The sequence below is a fragment of the Pipistrellus kuhlii genome, unplaced genomic scaffold, assembly GCF_014108245.1.
Source record: "Pipistrellus kuhlii isolate mPipKuh1 unplaced genomic scaffold, mPipKuh1.p scaffold_m20_p_1, whole genome shotgun sequence".
Taxonomy (NCBI): Eukaryota; Metazoa; Chordata; class Mammalia; order Chiroptera; family Vespertilionidae; genus Pipistrellus; species Pipistrellus kuhlii.
In genome coordinates this window covers 168,140,106-168,162,496 of record NW_023425404.1, presented here as the reverse complement: position 1 = coordinate 168,162,496, position 22,391 = coordinate 168,140,106, and the positions used below count along the sequence as shown (strand labels likewise).

The 22,391-nt window shown below is 38.3% G+C and overlaps 1 protein-coding gene across 5 annotated transcripts in view; it reads left to right on the top strand.

The window, feature by feature from the left end:
* CEP135 (centrosomal protein 135) overlaps positions 1-22,391 on the top strand; it is a 79,950-nt gene that overhangs the window by 3,646 nt on the left and 53,913 nt on the right. For 3 of the 5 annotated variants that reach the window (XM_036415758.2, XM_036415729.2, XM_036415742.2), the window contains exons 2-8: positions 2,602-2,759; positions 6,155-6,345; positions 7,091-7,258; positions 10,869-11,010; positions 15,909-15,993; positions 19,544-19,672; positions 20,833-21,048. In XM_036415758.2, coding sequence (XP_036271651.1) covers positions 2,647-2,759; positions 6,155-6,345; positions 7,091-7,258; positions 10,869-11,010; positions 15,909-15,993; positions 19,544-19,672; positions 20,833-21,048 — 1,044 coding nt within the window. In that variant the 5' untranslated portion in view covers positions 2,602-2,646. Of the gene's footprint in view, positions 1-778; positions 800-2,601; positions 2,760-6,154; positions 6,346-7,090; positions 7,259-10,868; positions 11,011-15,908; positions 15,994-19,543; positions 19,673-20,832; positions 21,049-22,391 lie in introns of those variants that run through there. The other 2 variants (XM_036415735.2, XM_036415768.2) reach the window with 2 other exon arrangements.

The following is a 22,391-nucleotide window of genomic DNA, read 5'->3' as shown; positions in this document are numbered from 1 at the left end:
CATAAACACATGTAATCAACCCTGTAAAGTAAACAGCAGCATTTAGAACCATTTTAGAGCCGGGCAAGCACACACAGACCACACAGAGCCGGGCAAGTAAAAAAACTTTTTTTTTTAAAGTATATGTGTAGGCTATATTTGGACCATAAGACGCAGGGACTTTCCCCCCCCCCACTTCTGGGGGGGAAAAAGTGCGTCTTATGGTCCGAAAAATACGGTAGTTTTTTGTGTGTTTTTTCCATTTTGGGGCTATTATGAATAAAGCTGCTATGAATATTCTTGTAGAGTCTCTTTGTAAGTTGCTTATTTTCATTTCCTGAAGTAAATTCCTAGGAATAAGATTACAGAGTTATAGAATAGAAGTATGTTTAACTTTACAAGAAATTGCCAGGTATTTTCCACAGTGATTTTGTACGCTAGTCAACAGTGTAAAGATTCTAGTTGATTCAAATCCTTGACAACTTTTAATTTAGCCATTCTAGTATGGGTGAAATTGTACCTCATTGTGGTTTTAATTTGTACCAGGTGTACCGGTTAATAATTCGGATTTTGTAATAAAAGAAAACACAATAATTTCAAGAGAAACATCAAAAGTCCTTTATTCAAAGTAATGTCCACCAGTAGCTATAATCTTTCAGGTAATTTGTGGATACCGTCCCAATAGAACTTTCCTTTTTGAGGCAAACCATTCAGAGACCCAGTTTTCCACTTTGTATGTTCTGAAGATGTGCTCAAAAAGTGAATGTGTCATTGATCAGAACAAGTAATAACCTAAAGGAGCAAGGTGTAAATACAGTGGGTGGGTTAATACTTCACAGGCAAGATATTTTAATGTATTTTTAACTGGTTTTGAAGTTTATGATGGTGCGTTATCATGAAGCAAAATTACTTTGCCGTGTCTTCTGGCATATTCTGGTCGTTTCACGATCAAAGTGTAGTTCAAATTGATTATTTGTTGTCGGTGGTGATCAGTATTAACGGTTTCACCTGGTTTTAGAAGCTCATAATACACCACACCTTCCTGATCCCACCAAACACAGAGCATTGTCTTCTTTCCAAAGCGATTTGGTTTTGCAGTCAATGTTGATGGTTGACCTGGATCAACTGATGATTTTGTGCATTTGGAATTCTCAAAATAAATCCACTTTTCATTGCCAGTCACAATTTGATGCAAAAAAAACCCCTTCCTTTTGTGCTGTTTGAAGCAACATTTTACTGATGACTTTTCAATTTTCCATTTGTCTTTCGTTCAGTTGATGTGGCACCCATTTACCTTCCTTTAAAATCTTTCCCTTTGCTTGTATATGATCAGAAATTGTTTGCTGAGCAATGTTTAATCTTTCTGCAAGTTGTTTTTGAGTTTGACACACATCTTCATCCAATAATGCATGTAATTGTTGGTCTTCAAACTTTTTCAGTTGACTTGAATGAACTTTGTCTTTCACATAGAAATCATCACTTTTAAAGCATTTAAACCAGTGTTCACATGTATCTTGAGATGGAGCATGTTCACCATAAGCTTCCTGAAGTATACAATAACTTTCAGCAGCATTTTTCTTCAAAATAATGAATTAAAACTTCCCTCAAATACTCTCTTTTTGGCACGAAATTTGATGTTTTTAAGTGTAAAAATATATATGATGTTAACACCTTCAATAAATTTGACATAAGTTTTAAAGCTTGCTGTCAATACAATAAAATAGTATACATATCAAATCACATATATATCAAATCACATATGTGTAACTCCAGCTACTGAAAAAAATGTGCATTATCAACCAGTACACCTGCTATTTCTCTGATAACTAATGGTCTTAAGCACCTTTTCATGTGATTATTCCATTCAGATATCTTCTGCATGGTGCCTATTAAACTAACCATTCTTTTATAGGTTATTTGTCATCATTAAGAGGTGAATTGCAAGAGTTCTTTATATATTCCTTATAAAAATGGTTTTTAGATATGAATATTTCCTCCCACTTTGTTTGCCTTTTTGTTTTCTTAATGGAATATTTTAATGAGCAGAATTTTTAATTTGGTGAAGTACAGTTTTTCAAGTTTTTCTTTTATATTTATATGTAGTGCTTTTTAAATAGTCTTCTCTCAGGATTTTCTTCCTACCCCTGGCTCAGGAAAATATTCTTTTTCTAGAAGCTTTATTGATTTTCACTTTTTAGATAGAGGTTTATAAACAGATACTCATTTTCTAAAAAATATTTTTATTGATTTGAGAGAGAAGAGAGGGAGAGAGAATCATTGATTGGCTGCATTTTGCATGCCCCACACGGGATTGAGCCCACAACCTGAGCATATGCCCTGACTGGAATTGAACCATGACCTCCTGGTTCATAGGTTAATGCTCAATCCTGAGCCACACAGCCTGGGCCAGATAATCATTTTAATGTAGCAACAAGAATATCATAAGCATTCTACATAACTCAATATAAATATTGCAGAAGTCTGCCTAACTAAAGTGGAAAGAGAATTGTTTCCAATTCAAAGGAATATTTTATTCTTATGAAACAATAATAGTTTAATATATTAATAGTTTATTAATATATAATAAATAATTATAGCTAATATGATATTTCACTCTTTTAGGACTTTAATTTTTGGAAGTGAATAAAGCTAATTTTGGAAGACAAGATGACTACAGCTGCAGAAAGAAAATATGTTAATATTAGAAAAAGATTGGATCAGTTGGGATACCGCCAGACTCTGACAGTGGAGTGTTTACCCTTGGTAGAAAAACTCTTCAGGTAAAGATGAAAATACAGTTCTAAACCTCTATAATCCTTAATTTTATTTATCTGATTTGATTGAACTTCATGCTACAGTAAAGAAATGGGTAGTTTTTTTTTAAAGCCCTTAAATCATCCAAAGCACATCTATTTGTTGCAGAGCCTGCTTCTCCATCATGAGTTCAGGCTCTCCATATTGTAGAGCTCCAGGGGTCACCAGTGACACTCCACCATCTAATGTAAACATTTTTGAGGGTTCTCCCTGTGGATAGAATTACAATCTTTTTAATATGGTTTTCTGATATAATTGGGAGTTCTATGTCAGCCTCACCTACTGGTCTTTAGTTACTATTACATTAATAATGTAATTTCTTTAGCTGTTACATTTTACCTTATATGTGGTTATTCTTTAGCTGTTATGTATTACCTCAATTGAAGAATACTTGGTGATTTTCTTTTTTAATAATTTAAAAAAATATTTTATTGATTTTTTTTACAGAGAGGAAGAGAGAGGGACAGAGAGTCAGAAACATCGATGAGAAAGAAACATCTATCAGCTGCCTTCTGCACACTCCCTACTGGGGATGTGCCCGCAACCAAGTTACATGCCCTTGCCCGGAATCAAACCTGGGACCTTTCAGTTTGCAGGCTGACGCTTTGTCCACTGAGCCAAGCCGGTTTCGGCCTTTGTGATTTTCTTTACCACATGAACTCTATTACTGTGGTTTGAGCCTGGAGCAGGGAAATTGCTTTGGGAGCTTTTGCACTAGGACAGTGATTTTCGATCACCACAAGAATTTTTAAAACATGCAATATCTCACTATTTAATCAGCAGAAAAGGGTCACTGATCTCTTTTCCTTTATATTGTCAAATAAAAAGTGACAACAGCCAACACAAAAATAGCTATCCAGTGTGAATAAATCAAAATTATACCTTCTTTTTGGTCAGATCAGCAAAAAATACAATGTTTTTATGGTGTGCCTCAGAATTTTAGTAATTAGTCTATGTGTGCCATGCGATGACAGGTTGAAAATCACTGCGGAGGACTATGAGAGATGATGGGAAGAGAAAATAGATGAAAAATATTTTGTGGGCTTTAGTATGGTCTTTAAAACCCTTCCTCATCTGGCCCCTGCAGCTTCATCTCCCATGTAGTGAACCAGTTGAAGCTCCTAAACATATGGACACTCTCACCCATGGCCTCTCCATATGCTGTTCTATCTGCCTGTAAAGTCCCTCTCCTCTCTATCCCCTTGCCCTCTTGCTTAGTTAGCTATACAGTCTGCTGGGCTTTATTATGTCTCTTACATGCCACCCTAACTACTAATTATTATTGGAAGCTTCCATTTGACTTCCCTTAAGAATTCAAACTCTATTCCTAGGAGACTAGAAACTATACCTAGAACAGGCTGAATACATAATTGGCACTGAAGTATCTGTTGAGTTTATCACATCTATAATAATAAAAGGGTAGTATGCTAATTAGACCGATGTCTTCTGGACATTGTTCCAGACGTCCTTCCTGACAAAGCTGGGGCCAGAGGAAAGCCAGCCCAGGTCCTGGGTGCCTGTGGGCGGCCCTACGAAGCCAGTCCAGGTCCCAGTACCTGCAGGCGGCCTGAGGGAAGCCAGCCTGGGTCCAGTTGCCTGCAGCAGCCAGAGGAGGGAGGCCTGTGCCAGCAGCTGGGGAAAGGAAGGTCTACTACAGCACGAATTTTTGTGAAGTGGGCCTCTACCAGTAGCATAACTTTTTTACAAACTGTCAGTAGAAAATAAGCTCCATGACAGTGAGTTCTTTATTGCTTTCCGTGCTCAATAAGTATTCTTGGGAGTAAATATACCACTAGTCTGTGTTCTTTGAGGCAAGGAACTAAATCTTATTTATTGTGTACCTGTCACTTAGCATGTAGCAGGCACTCAATAAATATTTGCTGAAAAAACAAGCAGGTTCACAGATTCCACAGGATCAGGTGATTAGTGGGGTAATAAGCAAGATGGGAGACTAAAATATAATTCTAATTATGTGTACACAGGTTTGTGCACCAGTGGGGTCCCTTGGCCTGGTCTTCCAGGATAGAGCTGAAACCAGCTACCCAACATCCCCCGAGGGGTCCTGGATTGCGAGAGGGAGCAGGCCGGGTCAAACGACCCCACCAGTGCATGATTGGGGCTGGGGAGGAACCGCAGGAGGGCTCCAGGGTGTTAGCAGACCATATGGCCAAAGTCCTGATTAGCCGGACTCCAGCAGCAAGCTAACCCACGGGTTGGAGCATCTTCCCCCTGGTGGTTAGTGCACGTCATAGCAACTGGTCAAATGGTCAAATAGACACTTAACATATTAGGCTATTATTATATAGGATAATTTATAACTTAATCTTGTTTTGAGAAATTTTTTAATGCTTTGTATCACCTTGAAAGGTTCCTAATTGTTTGTTTTTATATTTGAATTCACTTGGTATTTAATATATTTCAGCCTTTTATAATTATAGTAGAGTCCTGGTGCACAAAATATGTGCGGGGGGGGGGTGGGGGTGTCCCTCAACCCAGGCTGCACCCTCTCCAATCTGGGACATCCCTCTCACAATTCAGGACTGCTGGCTCCCAACTGCTCACCTGCCTGCCTTCCTGATTGCCCCTAACCACTTCCACTTTCCAGCCTGATCACCCCCTAACCACTCTGATGCCTGCCTGATTGATGTCTAACTGCTGCCCTGCCAGTCTGTTTGCTCCCAACTTCCCTCCTCTGCTGGCCTGGTCACCCCTAACTGCCCTCCCCTGCAGGGTTGATCACCTTCAACTGCCCTCCCTTGCAGGCCTGGTCCCTCCCAACTGCCCTCCCCTACTGGCCATCTTGTGGTGGCCATCTTGTGTCCACAATGGGACAGGATCTGTGACCACATGGGGGCAGCCATATTGTGTGTTGGTCAATCTGCATATTACTCTTATTAGATAGGATAGAGGCCTGGTGCATGGGTGGGGGGGGCTGCTGGTTTGCCCTGAAGGGTGACCTGGATCAAGGTGGGGGTTCTCTTGCGGCGTGGGGCGGCCTGGATGAGGGGCCTGTGGTGGTTTGCAGGCCAGCCACGCCCCCTGGCCACCCAAGCAGAGGCCCTGGTATCTGCAATTTATTTACCTTCTACAATTGAAACTTTGTAGCCTTGAGTGGAGGCTTAGGCCAGCAAGGGCATGCGGAAAGCTTGGCTTCCTCTGTTGCCTGGGAAACCCAAGCCTTCCTCCTGCCATCTTGGTTTGGTTTATTTGCATACTCGCTTTGATTGGCTGGTGGGCGTGGCTTCTTAGTAGCAGAGTGATGTTAATTTACATATTACTCTTTTATTAGGTAGGATTTTTAGTTATTAGAAAGTTAATAGAATGTTTTCTTGTTTTTACATTTTTTATTCTTTAATTCTAGTGACCTGGTTCATACAACAGAAAGTCTTAGGAAATCAAAATTATCTGCTGTGAAAGCCGAAAAAGAAAGTGCCAATTTTGATTTTGTTTTGGAACCTTACAAACTTGAAAATACAAAATTGAGCAAGGAAAATAATGAATTATACCTGGAATTAATGAAACTGAGAGAACAATCGGCCCAACACATTAAAGGTAAAATGTTGTGATTTTTTTTTTAATGCCATATTTTTGCTCCCTTTCATTTTATGTATAGGAAAGGCTAGTCTAATTTTAAAACTATTGATTAGATAATGTGGTAGTCCTTTTGTAACAGCTCTTGAAATTCTGTAGGGTTTGTTGAAGAGTTCCTGAGAAGTAAAATAAATTTTCATTCCATATTTGTATTTGTGTATACTGTAACTGGATTAAAATTTTAGATTTACAATTGCTAGAAAAAAGGTTAACTGCTAGAACTGAGGGAATGTTCTTGAAACAACTTTTGTTTTTCATATACTGAAATTAAGAGGATTAAAGTAAGTTAAAAGCCTACTTCATTCTGATTCTTTAATCCATTTTTGAGCTAGAAGGTACAATAAAATTACTTCAAAAATACTAGGCAAAGAGTAATTATATGGCTATATTAGTGTAAATTCTTACATTCATTTGAAAGCCCTGTCTAAAACCTGGCATGAATTCATAATTTCTTAGCTTTATATCCAATTTACTAGGTCAAAAGCTATGGTGAATGAATATTACAGCAGAGAAAAAATATGATTACCTCTTGTGCTTAATGAGTTATTTGCAGTTTTGTTAATAGTAGTAGAAAAGATAGTAGCCTTTCAAACAAAGCATGCATAAGAATTAGGTAGAGCCTTTCAAATTGGGAACTTTTTGTATTTTGTGAAGTGGAAGAACTCCATAGATTTCTTGATCTGTAAAAGTCTTTTAATCTTTTAAGAGCTGAAAACTACATTGAAGGAGAGTACACGTGAAACAGCTGATCTGAAATTTCTAAATAACCAGTATGTTCATAAACTCAAACTTTTGGAGAAAGAGAGCAAAGCTAAGAATGAAAAAATTCAACAACTTCAAGAAAAGAATTTGCATGCTGTTGTACAAACTCCAGGTACATCAGTTCCTTCTCTAAACAAATTATATACATCTAATCTTTTAAAGATCTTTAAACTACTAACTGAAATGGGACTTTGGATTAGTCATGCTTAGACTTTAGTATTTGAAAAAGTACCATATGTTTGGATAGTCACATAAACTTCTTGATTTACTTCTGAATATCCAGATAGTATTTCTTACATGTGCTTAGAAACTTGTAATAGCTTCTTAGCTGTAAGAAGACTAACTTTAATGCCCAGAGTTTTATTTCCTTAATCTCTGTTTTAAATTCTCTTTCCTATTATTGTTATTATCCTATGTAATAAAGAGGGAATATGCTAATTGACCATCACTCCATCAGAAAGATGGCTGCACCCACAGGGAGGCCAAGTTCCCTTAAGATGCCTTATCAAGCAATCAGCAGGGACCTGAGGCTATGCCCTCCCACACCCCCTTGGGCTTGACGGAACCTCAGGCAACGCCCCCCATACACACCTGGCAGGGCTTCACGGGATCTCAAGGTGTACTTTCCATCCTGGTGCTGGACTAGGGGACCTCAGGCTGCTCCCCACGCCCCAGGTGGGGCTTGACAGGGGACTTCAGGCTGCGCCCCCCACCCCAACACCAGGCTGGGGAACCTCAAGCCACACCCCCCACTCCAGCACCAGGCCAGACTGAGGCTGCACCCCCCTGCCTGCGGAGCTTGACAGAGGAACTCAGGCCACACCCCCCACCCAGTGGGGCTTGATGGGGGAACTGAGAGGCTGTGCCTCCCTCCCAGTGCTGGGGGACCCGAGTCTCAGTCCCCTGTCCGGCAGGGGTTGACCAAGGTGGAACTGGCTGGGTCTGGATCTAGCCCATGGGGGTTGGGGGGGGGGGGGTTGGGTCTCACGCAGCTTTGAGGTGCACGTGAGGACTTGACTCTGGGTCCTGTGGTGAGCCCCAGACTCTGACAGGAGGAAAGTTTTCATATACATTTTACTAATTTTCTTTCATCTCTGACACTTCTATTATAGAGAAAGGGCAAATAGCAATATTAAATTATTTCCTCTAATCCCCTTTTAATGTGCATGAATTTCATGCACCGGGCCACTAGTTCTATATAATAAAAACCTAATAGGCTAAGTGTCTGGTTTTCCGGTCATTTGTTCATCCATCAAAGCATAATATGCTAATGATATGCTAAGGCTGCTCAACTGCTCACTATGTATGACATGCACTGAACACCAAGGACCAGACAGTTGATCTGTTGATCAGTCACTATGATGTGCCCTGACCACCAGGGGGAAGAGGCTTCAACCAGTGGGTTAGCTTGCCACTGGGGTCCAGCTGATCAGGACTGAGCGAGATGGGCCCGACACACCTTGGAGCCCTTCTGCTGTTCCTCCCCGGCCCTGATCGTGCACTTGTGGGGTCCCTCAGTCTGGCCTGTACCCTCGTAATCCGGGATCCATCAGAGGCTGTCGAATAGCTGATTTTGGGACCCCACTGTGCACAAATTCGTGCACCAGGCCTCTAGTTTTAGTTGTAAAAGTGATCTATACTTAAAGAATTTGGAAAAGATGTAATTTCTTAGTTTATTTTACTATCTTTGCCTTTATGCTCAGTTTCTGAACAAGAGAAAAGATGATGGGACATATCCAAGTTAATGGTTGTTTAGGCATAATGTCCAGTACTAATTGCAATGTCATTGAGATGTCGGAGCCATGGGATCAAGATCATGGGAGTAAATGAGGCGTAGAAAAGTGCAGGAGTATGAGATTAGGTAGAGATTGGGAAATTAAAGAGCAAAGGTGGACTGATAGTAACATGGTCAGATGAAGATTATGATAGAAGGAAGTTGAAGATCAAAAGCTAATATACTTCTAAATAGAGACAGAGAGAGTCCAGGCATAATCGTGTTGTTATGTACTTAAAACCGAGTGAAGAAACATGAGAGTTGACAGATAGGAATTGAGAGGCTAGGGTGGGGAAGAATCAGTGGAGCTCAAGGTGGCAGGAAATGAGAGGCAGACTGTGAGCCAATGGCAGAAAAGGTGGGGAAAGGTGAGGAACATTTCAGAAATAACTGGAATATTGAGAAAAAGAGGATAACCTGATTTCCTGAGAAAAGAATAGGACAGATTCACGAGAGATTCAGGGACGTGATCTGTAGAATTTAGTAACTGAAATTGATAGGCTTGGAAGGTAAGGGGAATTGTCAGACTTCTCAGTAGGTGGATAATGGTATTATTTCTCAAGCTAGGGAATGTGGGAAGTGGGGGCAGAAATCCACCTTTGGATATGTTAAGGGTGTTATATGGGTCAGTCACATTGAGATTTCCAGTACACAGTGGGGTATGTAGATCTGTTCTTAGAAGTGTGGTCCCAGATAGAGATTCAAGTTGGAAGCCTTTGGAGTATCTTGGAAATTGAAGCTATGGAATTATCTAGTGAGATTGTGTAGTTTGGGAAGAGAGGAGAAGGAAAGAGACCCTAAGGAAGTTCGTATTTAAGGGACTTGTAGAGGAAGAAGTTGTGAAAGAAATTGAGGAATACTAAGTTAGGAAATCAGTAGATAAGGGAAGAAGAAAATGGTTTGTCTTGTTTAGGTGTGTAACTACAAGCAGGCCCTTTAAATACGTTTGTTTGTTTTTTTCATTTTTTTATTGATTAAGGTATTTCATGTGTCCATATTGTCCCCATGGCCCCCCACACCCCATTCCCATACATGCCCTCACCCCCAATATCTTGTGTCCATTAGTTATATTTATATGCATACATACAGGTCCTTTGGTTGATCTCTTACTTCCCTCCCCCCTCCCCAGCCTTCCCCCTGTAATTTGACAGAATGTTTGATGCTTCTGTTTAAATACTTTTGATTCAGTTGCTTCATCCTCAGAATGAGAGATGTAAGAGTATCCCAAGTTTGTTAGGATTCTAAGGAATACAAAGTTGTGGGTTATGTTGTTCTTAATGAGGATCAGTGAGTTTTTTAAGGACATGTCATCTTAGTTAGATGCTGAAAAAGATAAATTATCCATGTGGTTTGCACTAACATAGGATATATTCATTCATAAAAAGAAATTTCTCCTGGTATTTTTAAAGATAATTAGTAAAATATTCCCTACTTACTCAGGTTACAGCATGATTTTATATTACAGTTGACATTCCATTATTTACTAATTTTGCTACTTAAAATTTCAGTTATCTGCTCTTTTGGCATTGCTTAATAAGCATGTGTATTAAGGCAGTTCTCACTGTCTTAAGCTCCTTGTTTGACAATTTTCTATTGGTAGCAACTTCATGAGCTCACAATAATAAATTCCACAAGACACACTTAAATTTTAATATTGCCAATATCTGGTACCCATCTATTGGAGGAATAGTTAATTCTGGGCACACATGGCATGCATGAAGAAATTAAAACTTGTTTTATAACCTTATCTGTTGAGGTTTTCAGGAAGGCATCATTTAAAGATCATAGTGGGTATTTATATATGGGGGAGAAAATATTTTCTCCATATATAAGATGAGCTTGAGACATACTGTATTGACAAAAAGGCCAATCTTCTGGAATATTTAATTCTAAGACAGTGGTTTGTTTGTTTTTAATTTTTAAAAAAATATACATTTATTTTCTTTAGGCGGCAAGAAAAGAAGTATTGCTTTTAGGCGCCAGCGAATGCAAATTGACCAACCAGTCCCTCCCTCTGAAGTCAGTTCCTATCCAGTTCCTCAGCCAGATGACCCTTACATTGCAGACCTCCTACAAGTGGCTGATAACAGGTGCATTAAATAATTTCTTGTTGACTTTAGTTAATTGACCCCTTAACTGTAAATTTTTTGACTGGGGGGCTTTTGTCTCATTAACTATTGTACCTCTAGTGCCTAGCCGAGAACTTTGTTGAAGCACTCAGTAAATACTTTATGAATGTATTCTGAATATACCATTTTTAAATTTGTTTTGTAACTTTGATTTCAGATAGATCATATGCCTGCTGTTTCTGCCCATATTTGCTTTAAAACTGTTTAGTGCCATTTAGAATCTTATTTCAGTAAAGTTGCTTTGACATTTGGTTTCATCAATCAAAGTTCTCTTTTATAGGACTGTTACTTCAGATTTATGTCAAATGCTGATGGACATGGATAGATTTGCAATTGGCTTTGATATTCTTCCTTCAAAATTCTTGCTTCCTGATTCTTTAGTTCTATATGTTTGCATTTGCTTTAATTGTAATCAGATACACATTTCGTTTCAACTAAGCTTTCTAGGAAAGGCACAATGTAAGTGTTCTAGAGATGTAAAAATGAGTAAGAAGGGGGTAGAAGCTTACAATCTTGCAGTGAAGATGAGACAAGAGAATACACAAAATGCTTTTAAGAAAATTATGGGGCCGAAGCCAGTTTGGCTCAATGGATAGAGCATCGGCTTGGTGACTGAAGGGTCCCGGGTTTGATTCTGGTCAAGGGCATGTACCTTGGTTGCGGGCATATCCCCAGTGGGGGGTGTGCAAGAGGCAGCTGATCGATGACTCTCTCATCGATGTTTCTAACTCTCTCTCTCTCCCTCTCTGTACAAAATCAATAAAACATATTAAAAAAAAAATTATGGGGCCCAGCTGGTGTGTCTCAGTGACTGAGCATTGACTTGCAAACCAGGAAGTCACGCACATGCCTGGGTTGTGGGCTCGGTCCCCAGTGGGGGTATGCAAGAGGCAGCCGATTGATGATTCTCTCTCATCATTAATGTTTTTTCCCCTCTCCTCTCATCCTTCTTTCTGAAATCAATAAAAACTTTTTTTTTTTTTTTTTTTTAAAGAAAATTATGAGGGATTCAAAGGAGCAAGAGAACACTAGTGACAGCTTCTATGGTCATAGTTGGAGAAACATTAAAATAGGAATATACCAATAGAAATAGTGCAGATAACATTTATTATTATTATTATTTTAGCCTTATCTGAATTATATGTTTATTGATTTTAAAGAGGGATGAAGGGAGAGATAAAGACAGAGACATACCAATATGAGAGAGAAACATCAATACATCAATTGGTTGCCTTCTGTACGTGCTCTGGCCAGGGATTGACCTGCAACCTAGGTATGTGCCCTGACTGGGAAACAAACCCACACCTTATGGTGTATGGGATGCACTCCAATTAACTGACACCTTGCCAGGGCTAGTGCAGATTACTTTTAATTTTGTGGATTATGCAGAGACTATGGGGCAGTTTTCCCACTTTATTAATATCCTATCTCATAAAAGAGTAATATGCAAATTGACCATACCTCCGCTACACCCACCAGCCATGCCCACCAGCCAATCAGAGTGAGTATGCAAATAAACCCAACAAAGATGGCTGCAGCCACAGAGAGCAGGAGGGAGGCTTGGGTTTCCCCAGCAACAGAAGCTTTCCGTGTGCCCTTGCCTGCCTAGGCCTCTACTCAGTGCTACAAAGTTTCAATTATAGAAGGAAGCCAAGCTTCTTGTCCACCCTAGCTGCCTCTGGCCTCCACTCAAGGAGGTGCTGGGGGAAAAAAAAAAAAAAAAAGGAGGGGCTGTGAGCTTCGGTCTCTGGGGGGGTGATCAGGCCAGGATGGGACAGCAGTTGTGAGTGATCAGGCTGGTGGGGGGGCGGGGCCGTTTGGGGGTAAGCAGACCATCAGTGGGGGTCAGTTGGATGTGATTAGAACAGTGGGGAGGCAGTTTGGAATGAGCAGGCAAGCAGGGGAGCAGTTAGAGGTGAGCAGGCCAGTAGGGGGGGCATTCGGGGATGATCAGGCTGGTGGGGAGGCATTTGGGGGCAAGCAGGCTGGCAGGCAGGCAGGTGAGCAGCTGGAGCCAGCAGTCCCAGATCATGAGAGGGATGTCCAGCTGCTGGTTTAGGCCCGATCCCTGTAAACTAACAGTAGGACATCCTTTGAGGGGTCCCCAATTAGAGAGCGTGCAGGCTGGACTGGGGAACATCCTCCTCCCTCCATGCACAAATTTTGTGCCCGGGCCACTAGTATCAATATAACAACCTAGAAAGGTAACTATGGTTATCTTAGCTCAGTTATTTTCACACAGTGTTATGTATCTGTATTTATACAACTAGAGGCCCATGCACAGAATTCGTGCATAGGGGCCGGGGGGGGCGGGTTTCCCTCAGCCCAACTTGCACCCTCTCCAATCTAGGACCTTCGAGGGATGTCCAACTGCCTGTTTAGTCTAAATGGGCAGTTGGATATCCCTCTCACAATCCAGGACTGCTGGCTCCCAATTGCTCACTTGCCTGCCTTCCTGATTGCCCCTAATCGCTTCTGCCTGCCAACCTGATCACCCTAACCACTCCACTGCCAGCCTGATTGATGTCTAACTGCTCCCCTGCCAACCTTTTTGCCCCCAACTTCCCTCCTTTGCCATCCTGGTCACCCCTAACTGCCCTACCCTGCAGGGTTAATTGCCTCCAACTGCCTTCCCTTGCGGGCTTGGTCCCTCCCAACTGCCCTCCCCTGCTGGCCATCTTGTGTCCACATGGGGGCAGGATCTTTGACCACATAGGGGCAGCTGTCTTGATCTTGTGTGTTGGAGTGATGGTCAATCTGCATATTACTATTTTATTAGATAAGATAGAGGCCTGGTGCACAGGTAGGGAACAGCTTGTTTGTCCTGAAGGGTGTCCCGGATTAGGGTGAGGTTCCCTTGGGGCATGGGGTGGCCTGGGTGAGGGGCCTGTGGTGGTTTGCAGGTCAGCCATGCCCCCTGGTGACCCAAGTGGAGGCCCTGGTATCTGGGATATATTTATCTTCTACAATTGAAACTTTGTAGCCTTGAGTGGAGGCCTGGGCCCACCAGAGTGTGTGGAAAGCTTGGCTTCCTCTGTTGCCTGGGAAACCCAAACCTCCCTTCTGGTAGCCATCTTGGTTGGGTTTATTTGCATACTCGCTATGATTGGCTGGTGGGCATGGCTTGTGGGTATAGCAGAGTGATGGTTAATTTGCATATAATTCTTTTATTAGTTAGGATTATCTGATCTTAATTGTAAAATATTTTTTGTGCTTATATGACAGTTATAATCTAGGGCTTCTTAAACAATACATTAGTATTATTTAAGGAGGGGTTTTTTTAAGCTACATATATATCATTTTCTGACTTTACCTTTGTCTTTATCATTTTTCTTCTCTATTAAGCCACCATAGGTGGCATTAGTCTCTTGATTATATTGTTTTAATTTGCACATGCAAATTGTGTTTGCATTCAGTCATTTGTGCATATTTTGAATGCAGTTGGATATGTACTGTTCTCCTAAGCCTAGATGAGTAGAAAATGTGGTTCCAATAATAGTAGGGATGAGCTGTGTCCAGCCTTACTCACTCCACTCCATGGAAACTCTTTTTTAAAGCAGACCTGGTTTCAGGCTTTATCTTTCCAGTAGGAATGTAGTTGTGTTATTTATATATTAACTAGAGGCCTGGTGCATGAAATTCATGCACTGGAGGTCGGGGGGGCGGGGGTCCCTCAGCCCGGCTTGCGCCCTCTCACAGTCCGGTAGCCCCACAATTGATCACCCCAAAGATGTAGGCCCTGCCCACCCAGCTGGGGCTCTGCGAAGAATCACCCTGCCCCTGCCTGCCCATCAGTGGCCTGGGCTTTCCTCTCTGGGACGATTGTGGAGCCCCTAAGTTGGTTGCCCCGCCAGCCAGTGGCCTGGGCCTCCCTCTGCTGGGCGATCCTGGAGCATTGATGGGGCCCCCTGACCAATCACTTTGCACCACCTTGGCTGGCCTGGTGCCAATGGGTGTCATAGCATGGTCGTCTGGAAGGTCGTGCCTCTATTTTGGAAGGTGGTTCTGCTTCTTGGCCATCAATTTGCATATTACGCTTTAATTTTTATAGATGCTTGAAAAGGCTGGATATAGTACAAATACATTTGGGCAATTGTAGAATTCAGGTGATTTGGACAAATCTTGATTCTGTTAGAATTAATAGGTTCTAGAAAAGAGTGGCTTTTTTATTTTATTTTATTTTTTAATTACTTAGGAAGTTATAGTATATATCAATGTTTTTCTCTCTCCTGGATTATAGGATAGTTTATTAAATACAGGATCAGTTAGGATCAGAAAACCTATTTAAGGCCCTTATTTCACTTAATATTATGAATTCTTGACTTTATTCTCAATTTCCTGAACCTAAGCATTAGCAACAGCATCTCAAAGAGTTGTCCTAAGGATCAAAATGCAATAGTAGGTCTTTTATTGCATAATATATCTAAATTTAAAATTATTTACCACTCAGTTCTTTTTCTTTCTTTTTTTTAAATATATATTTTATTGATTTTTTTAGAGAGGAAGGGAGAGGGATAGAGAGTTAGAAACATCGATCAGCTACCTCCTGCAAACCCTTTACTGGGGATGTGCCCACAACCAAGGTACATGCCCTTGACCAGAATGGAACCCAGGACCCTTCTGTCCGCAGGCCAACGCTCTATCCATTGAGCCAAACTGATTAGGGCTACCACTCAGTTCTTTATCATTCTTATAAAATTAACTCTGAAAAATGATATACTCCATTTATGCATGGCACAACACTTCATAATTCATTGAGAAACAAAAAAAGTTTATTAAAGAATGTGTCTAGTTCCATTTCTTGTTATTCTGTATTTCTTAGCAAAAGTATATTAGCATTGGTTATAAATGTGTTTCAGAATTCAAGAACTTCAAGAGGAAGTCCATCAGTTACAAGAAAAATTAGCCTTGTTGGAAAGTGGACTGAGAGATTACAACAAGCAGGTAGGATGTTTGTTTGTTTGTATAGTAGGGATTGAGAGCATATACTTTTATTATAAATATATTTGGGTTGTATATGATATTATACTGAGTTTTTATATGGTTTTTATATTTTTCATCAATTTGTTAATAGAGTTAATAGCAAGAGTGGATTAGATGGTTTTAGAGCAATTCTAGTCCATTTCACTTCATTATGCATTTAGGTGAATAGTAGTTTTTGTTTTGTTACTTTGTTTTTCTTTTAGGTGAATCATCAACTTCCCCAAATATAATTTTATGACCATGTTACTATTTTCATCTCAGGAGATAGTTTATGAAGTATGCTATGCATTTTAATGGTCTTATAATTTGTTTTTTTACTCTAACATACAGATTTTGTCATTTTGAATATGTCTCCTTGAAAGTTATTCTTCTATTACCTTATATTTTGTATTTTCTACAAGTAATGTATTTCAAAATAGTTTTCTAAAGAAGTGGGGGAATTAATATGGAGTTAGATCACGACCATACAACTTTTGTTCTTTCATACTTCCTGTTAGTGTCTTGACAAAATTCTGATTTAGGTAATTACAGATTTTCTTCCTTAATACGCTTACTGAAGTTTAAATTGGGTAATAATTTTTTATTTTCTGCATTTTTTTGGAGTGATGTGATCTGTACATGCAAATATAGAAGTAACTTGTGTTGTTATAACTCTTACTTTCATGAAGTACTTTGAAGATTATTTGGATTAAAATTGAGTTTAAAGAAAAAGGCTTATATTAATGTCAGATAAAAAAACTTACTTTATGGAGAGATGTTGAAAACACCAAATATGCACATGAGTTGACTATTACTGGTATTTTTCGACCTATAATCACATTTTCATTATATTTTTTCAAAGTACTTTATGAAAATAACCCACCAGTCTTCATCATCTCTGTGAGATGCCTGAGGTATTTGGAAAAAATAACCTAACCATGCTGATGGAAACCACCAAGTCATTGTGGTTATCAATCTTAGCTTGCCTTATTATTATTATTTTGCTTGAGTTTTGTTTTTCTCAGCATATATCCTAATTTTTGATGTTCTCTCAAACTCTTTCCACAACCTATAATCCTCCTCACTATATAACCTTATTTCAACTTCCTATATCTATTTGTAATTTTAAAATTAGCAGTATTCATACTCAGGCTTGCAAGCCTTCATGCATAGAATAATGTTCTTCCAGTTTAAGGTTTGGTCTTTCTCCCTCTGTTTTGGTCCCATTTCCTTTCTTTTCCTTAAGATCTTGCTTTAACTGATAATTTTTTCTTTACCAAACACTTACCTGACATTTTATAGTTACCGTATTAATTTTTTAATCGTCTTAACAGTCATATGAGAAGGTGCTATAATAATCATCACTACCATCCCTTAAAAAAATCTTGTAACTACTCTCCATCTTGCTAATGCCTTATTCTTCTCCTTCATGCATGCTTCTTTAAAGCATCTTACTCTTCTATGTCCACTTCTTTATTTCCTGCTTATTCCTTAACCTATTGCAGTCTAGCTTCTGCCCCACCGCATACATTGGTCTAGTTAATGACACCAGTGACGTTAATTGCTAGATCCAAAAAGACACTTTTACTCTTATTTTCTTGACCCACTCTGTAGTATTTGCATTATTGATAATTTCTCGTTGAAACTCTTGTATGACTTCATTTTGTTTTTTAACCTCTTACAATTTTTTCTTTGCTTTTTTTCCTCTGCCCATTCCCTGAAATATTACTGTTTTCCAGGATTCTGACTTTGACCCCTTCTCCTGTTCCTCTCCTGTATGTTTTCTCAGGTGGTTTCATGTTGATTTAAAATATTGTCTGTATGTTGATGCCCCCAAATTCTTTCAGGCTTGAACCTGTCTTCTGAGCTCCAAACCCATATACCCAACTTAACACTGGGCATTTCCAGTTGGATAAAGGCTCTTCATACTCATATGCCTAATCCAGAACTTATCATTTGCCTCAAATCTCTTTTTCTTCCTGTTTCCTGCTTTGGTTAGTAGCCTCACCACTTGCCCAAGTCAACATTCTGTATTTTTTTTTTTTAAAATATATTTTATTGATTTTTTACAGAGAGGAAGGGAGAGAGATAGAGAGCTAGAAACATCGATGAGAGAGAGACATCAACCAGCTGCCTCCTGCACACCCCCTACCGGGGAATGTGCCCACAACCAATGTACATGCCCTTGACCGGAATCGAACCTGAGACTTTTCGGTCCGCAGACCGACGCCCTATCCACTGAGCCAGACCAGTTTCAGCCTGTAGTCTTTTTAGATCCTGTTCTCTTCCTTCTAGTCACCAAGTTTTATCAGTTCTCCTGCCTAAGCACTCCTTAAACTTACTTGTTCTTCTTTACCCTGTTCCACTTTTTTATTTTAGGCCTTAATCATCTCTCATCCATTCTTATAGTAGGTTTCCCTGGCTCTGGCTTTATTCTTATCAAATCCATCCTTTAGTCCAGAATAATCTTTCTCCTAGGCTAAGTATTCAATATTTATCATAATTAGTTTCTGCCTAATTCTTTGCACGCATCTCGAATCATTAGTTTTCTTGTATATTACAGTCCAGTCATACAGAGCCATTTCTCCTCCCTCCAACATGCCATGTTGTTTTATATTTCTGTGTCACTGCCTTGAACATATTCTCCTCCTCCTCCTCTTCACAGCATCATTTATTATTACCATTTGAGTGTATTTATTTAATAAGACCTGCACGAATTTCTATAGGTATGTGCATATCAGAAAGAATAAATAAATTTATTCCCTTAACTACTTTGGTGCCATATACCTATTTCCTTTATTCTATCATTAAACAGCAAATTCCACAGCAATTATTGGTTCACTTGTTAATGTTCCTTGTAAAGCTGTGTTTCTGAAAATCAGGGACCATGTTTTATTTATCTTTGTATATCTAGAACTGTGCTCAATAATGGGTGAATAGAATGCTTAGTTTTTAATTTTTTTTTTTAAACCAAAGCTTGAAAGTGTGTGGGTTTTCTAAATTCTTGCATGTAAGTGTGAATTCATAATTAATAGTGATCTTTTTTTTATTATACATTTGTTTTTTAAATGATAGATAATTAATTAAATTCACACAAAGTTTCTATCCTTTTCAATACCAGTTTCAGTAGCAGTTCATATTTATTTGTGTTTTATATTGTTTAGTCTGCATTTATTCCACCAGGCACTGAAGTAGTTCAGAACAGTTTCAATGCTCAACAATTTCCTTTTATATAAACACTGCCTAATTTTGGAGAAGAGTAAACACCAAAAACTCAATTAGGCAGAATCTATTCATAGAAATAGTTACGAAAGCTATGTTGACAATTCTTATGTTGACATTATCTGTGTTTATTTTTGCTCTACATATATGTATTTCATAGCTCATAAAGAGTGGGAACATATATGTTATTCTCTTTTACACATTGTTCAACATAAGAAAAATGGAAATATAGCCAAATGTTTATTCGATGTTAATCATTTTAGTTCAAAACAAGATTTTTAAAAACGATGTCATGACTTTATGTCTTCAGATTGAATTAAGAGAACGAGAGATAGAACGACTGTCCATTGCATTGGATGGTGGCCGCTCCTCTGATATCCTCTCTCTGGAGTCTAAAAATAAAACCAATGAAAAGATTATTGCCCATTTAAATATTCAGGTAATGATTTTTATCATTATTTTACTGAGTATATAAACTCTTGTTTATAATGGTCCACAGGTTTGTAAAAGTGACAGTATAGTTCACTGAAGTATTATTTATAGTGGGAAATTTTTGATAAGAGCCAGAGTATTCAGATATAGGGGGCAGCTATTGAAAAATCTTATTTGTAATGAATATTTAATGAGGCGGGAATATATATACATCATAATGTTAAGTATTTAAAAGAAGAGAATAAACTAGATACAATGTGATCTTTAATTTGCTTTTTAAAAATGTATATATGAACTCAGAGAGGGAAAACATTTGAAGAAAAGAAACCAAAATATACTAACAGTTTATCTTTGTGTGATGGGATAGTCTTCTTTATGATACTCTTTGTTTTAAAAAATAAGTACCAAAATTAAACTTGGGTTTTTAACTGCCTATGTAATGGATTCACTGTCATGCATTTGACCTGAAAGTGAAAGAACAAGTCCATAAAGCATGACACATGACCTTTAGAAATTTAGACATATCAGTGCTGCCTGGGATGAACCAGAATAGAGTAAGGCAGTACACATATTTTATGAGCCATGCATGTAACATAAAATTTTCTAGTAGCCAGATTAAAGAAGTAAAAAGAAACAGGTGAGATTGATTTTAATAATGTATTAATCTCAATGTATCTAAAATACTTTTTCAATCTCTAATTCATGTTGTAAAATATATTTGAGATATTGTACATTCTTTTTATATTTTTGTGCTGTCTTTGAAATCTTGTGTATATTTTATATTCATAGCACATCTCAGTTTGTAGTAGCTACATTAAAAGTGCCCAGTAGCCACATGTGGATGCTGGTGGCCACTACATTGGCTAGCACATATAGAGTAATATTATCATCTTAGTGATATTTTCATCATAGTTTTAGAACTAGATGTTGGAAAATGGTCACACAAATTTTTCACTTGTCCTTTTCTTCCATGCTGAAAAATCTAAAGCCAATTTTAAGTCAGACATTACAAGTTTTGCAAATCAAAATGTTTGTGAATATAAAATAGTTGTGGTTTTAAATTTTGTATTTTAAAAATATAGTATTTCTGGAAATATAATTTTGAAAGTTTAGTATTTAGGATAATTTTTCATTTTGTATTTCTTACAAATTACAAATTCAATGTAGGTTGACTTTCTTCAGCAAGCTAATAAAGACCTGGAGAAGCATATACAAGACCTTATGGAAACCAAGGAAACAGTGACTACTGAAGTTGTTAATTTAAGTAACAAAAATGAAAAACTTTGCCAAGAATTAACTGAAATAGACCAGTTAGCACAGCAGTTGGAAAGACATAAAGAAGAAGTGCTTGAGACTGCGGATAAAGAACTGGGGGAAGCAAAGGTATTTCTATACTGTGGGAGTGTTTATTAATTCTCTTAGAATATATGAGCTTATGCCCTTTTGATATCTGATTCAGTTCTTTTGGTTGGTTGGTTTTGTAATTCATGTTTTTCTAAAGTGTTTATACTTTCTAAAAGCTTGCATTTGTTCTAGTTGTTTGTATTTCTGAAGCACACCTGTATCTAAGATAGTTCTCTTAGACTCCTATTTTTCTTCAAGATTTCTATCTGTCCTTTTATCTCTCCATTGTGAGTGAACATTAGAAGTTTGTCATCTTTGTCATTTTGTGCTCATAAACCCTTTAAAGGTTTAAAGAAAACCACACTATTTTTTTTTAAATATATTTTATTGATTTTATACAGAAAGGACGGGAGAGAGATAGAAAGTTAGAAACATCAATGAGAGAGAGTTATCGATCAGCTGCCTCTTGAACACCCCCTACTGGGGATATGCCCGCAACCAAGGTACATGCCCTTGACCGGAAACGAACCCGGGACCCTTCCGTCCCCAAGCCGATGCTCTATCCATTGAGCCAAACCAGTCCCAGCAAAAAAAAAAAAACCACACTATTTTTGTCCTTGCACATTTTTACTTTGGTAGGTAGTATTTTTCATCTTTAAATTTAAATAGCTGCAAAGGATGTAAATTCACCTGTTGTAATTATTCATCTCTTAAAATAGAACTATCACGTCATTCTTTTAAAGTAGCTGATAAAATCCAAATAAACCTTTCTTGAAATCCTCACAGAATTTTATTCTATGCTTCAATATCTCTTTATGAATTAACTATTCCAGTTAATTCTTGGCAAAGTTTTTCATTTTTGTTACTTAAATTAACAACTTCAGTAGTCACTGTTTCCTTGGTTTCCATAAGGTCTTGTATATGCTTCTCTATCAAAAGTCTCTGTAATAAAAAAATATATATGGGTAATGTGAAATAATTTATTTTTTAAAATGTCCTGAAACTATACAGTTCACAGTGTTAACATTTTCCTCTGAATGGTGTTATCATTCCACTTACTAGTAATCAGTAGTTCAGTGTGACAGATGTCACAAATTTTGATAATACTTATTAAATATTAAGTAAATCTACTAAAATTTTATTGGAAATACATCTCTTAATAATATATAATGGGAGAAAATAGTGCCTAAGGTTTTGGCCAGCCCCAACCAGTGGTGAAAGACTGAAAGCTTTTTCTCTTAAGATCAGAAAAAGGTAAGGATGCCCATTTTTAAAAAATATATATTTTATTGATTTTTTTTTACAGAGAAGGAAGAAGGAGAGTTAGAAACAACAATGAGAGAGAAACATCTATCAGCTGCCTCCTGAACACCCCTCACTGA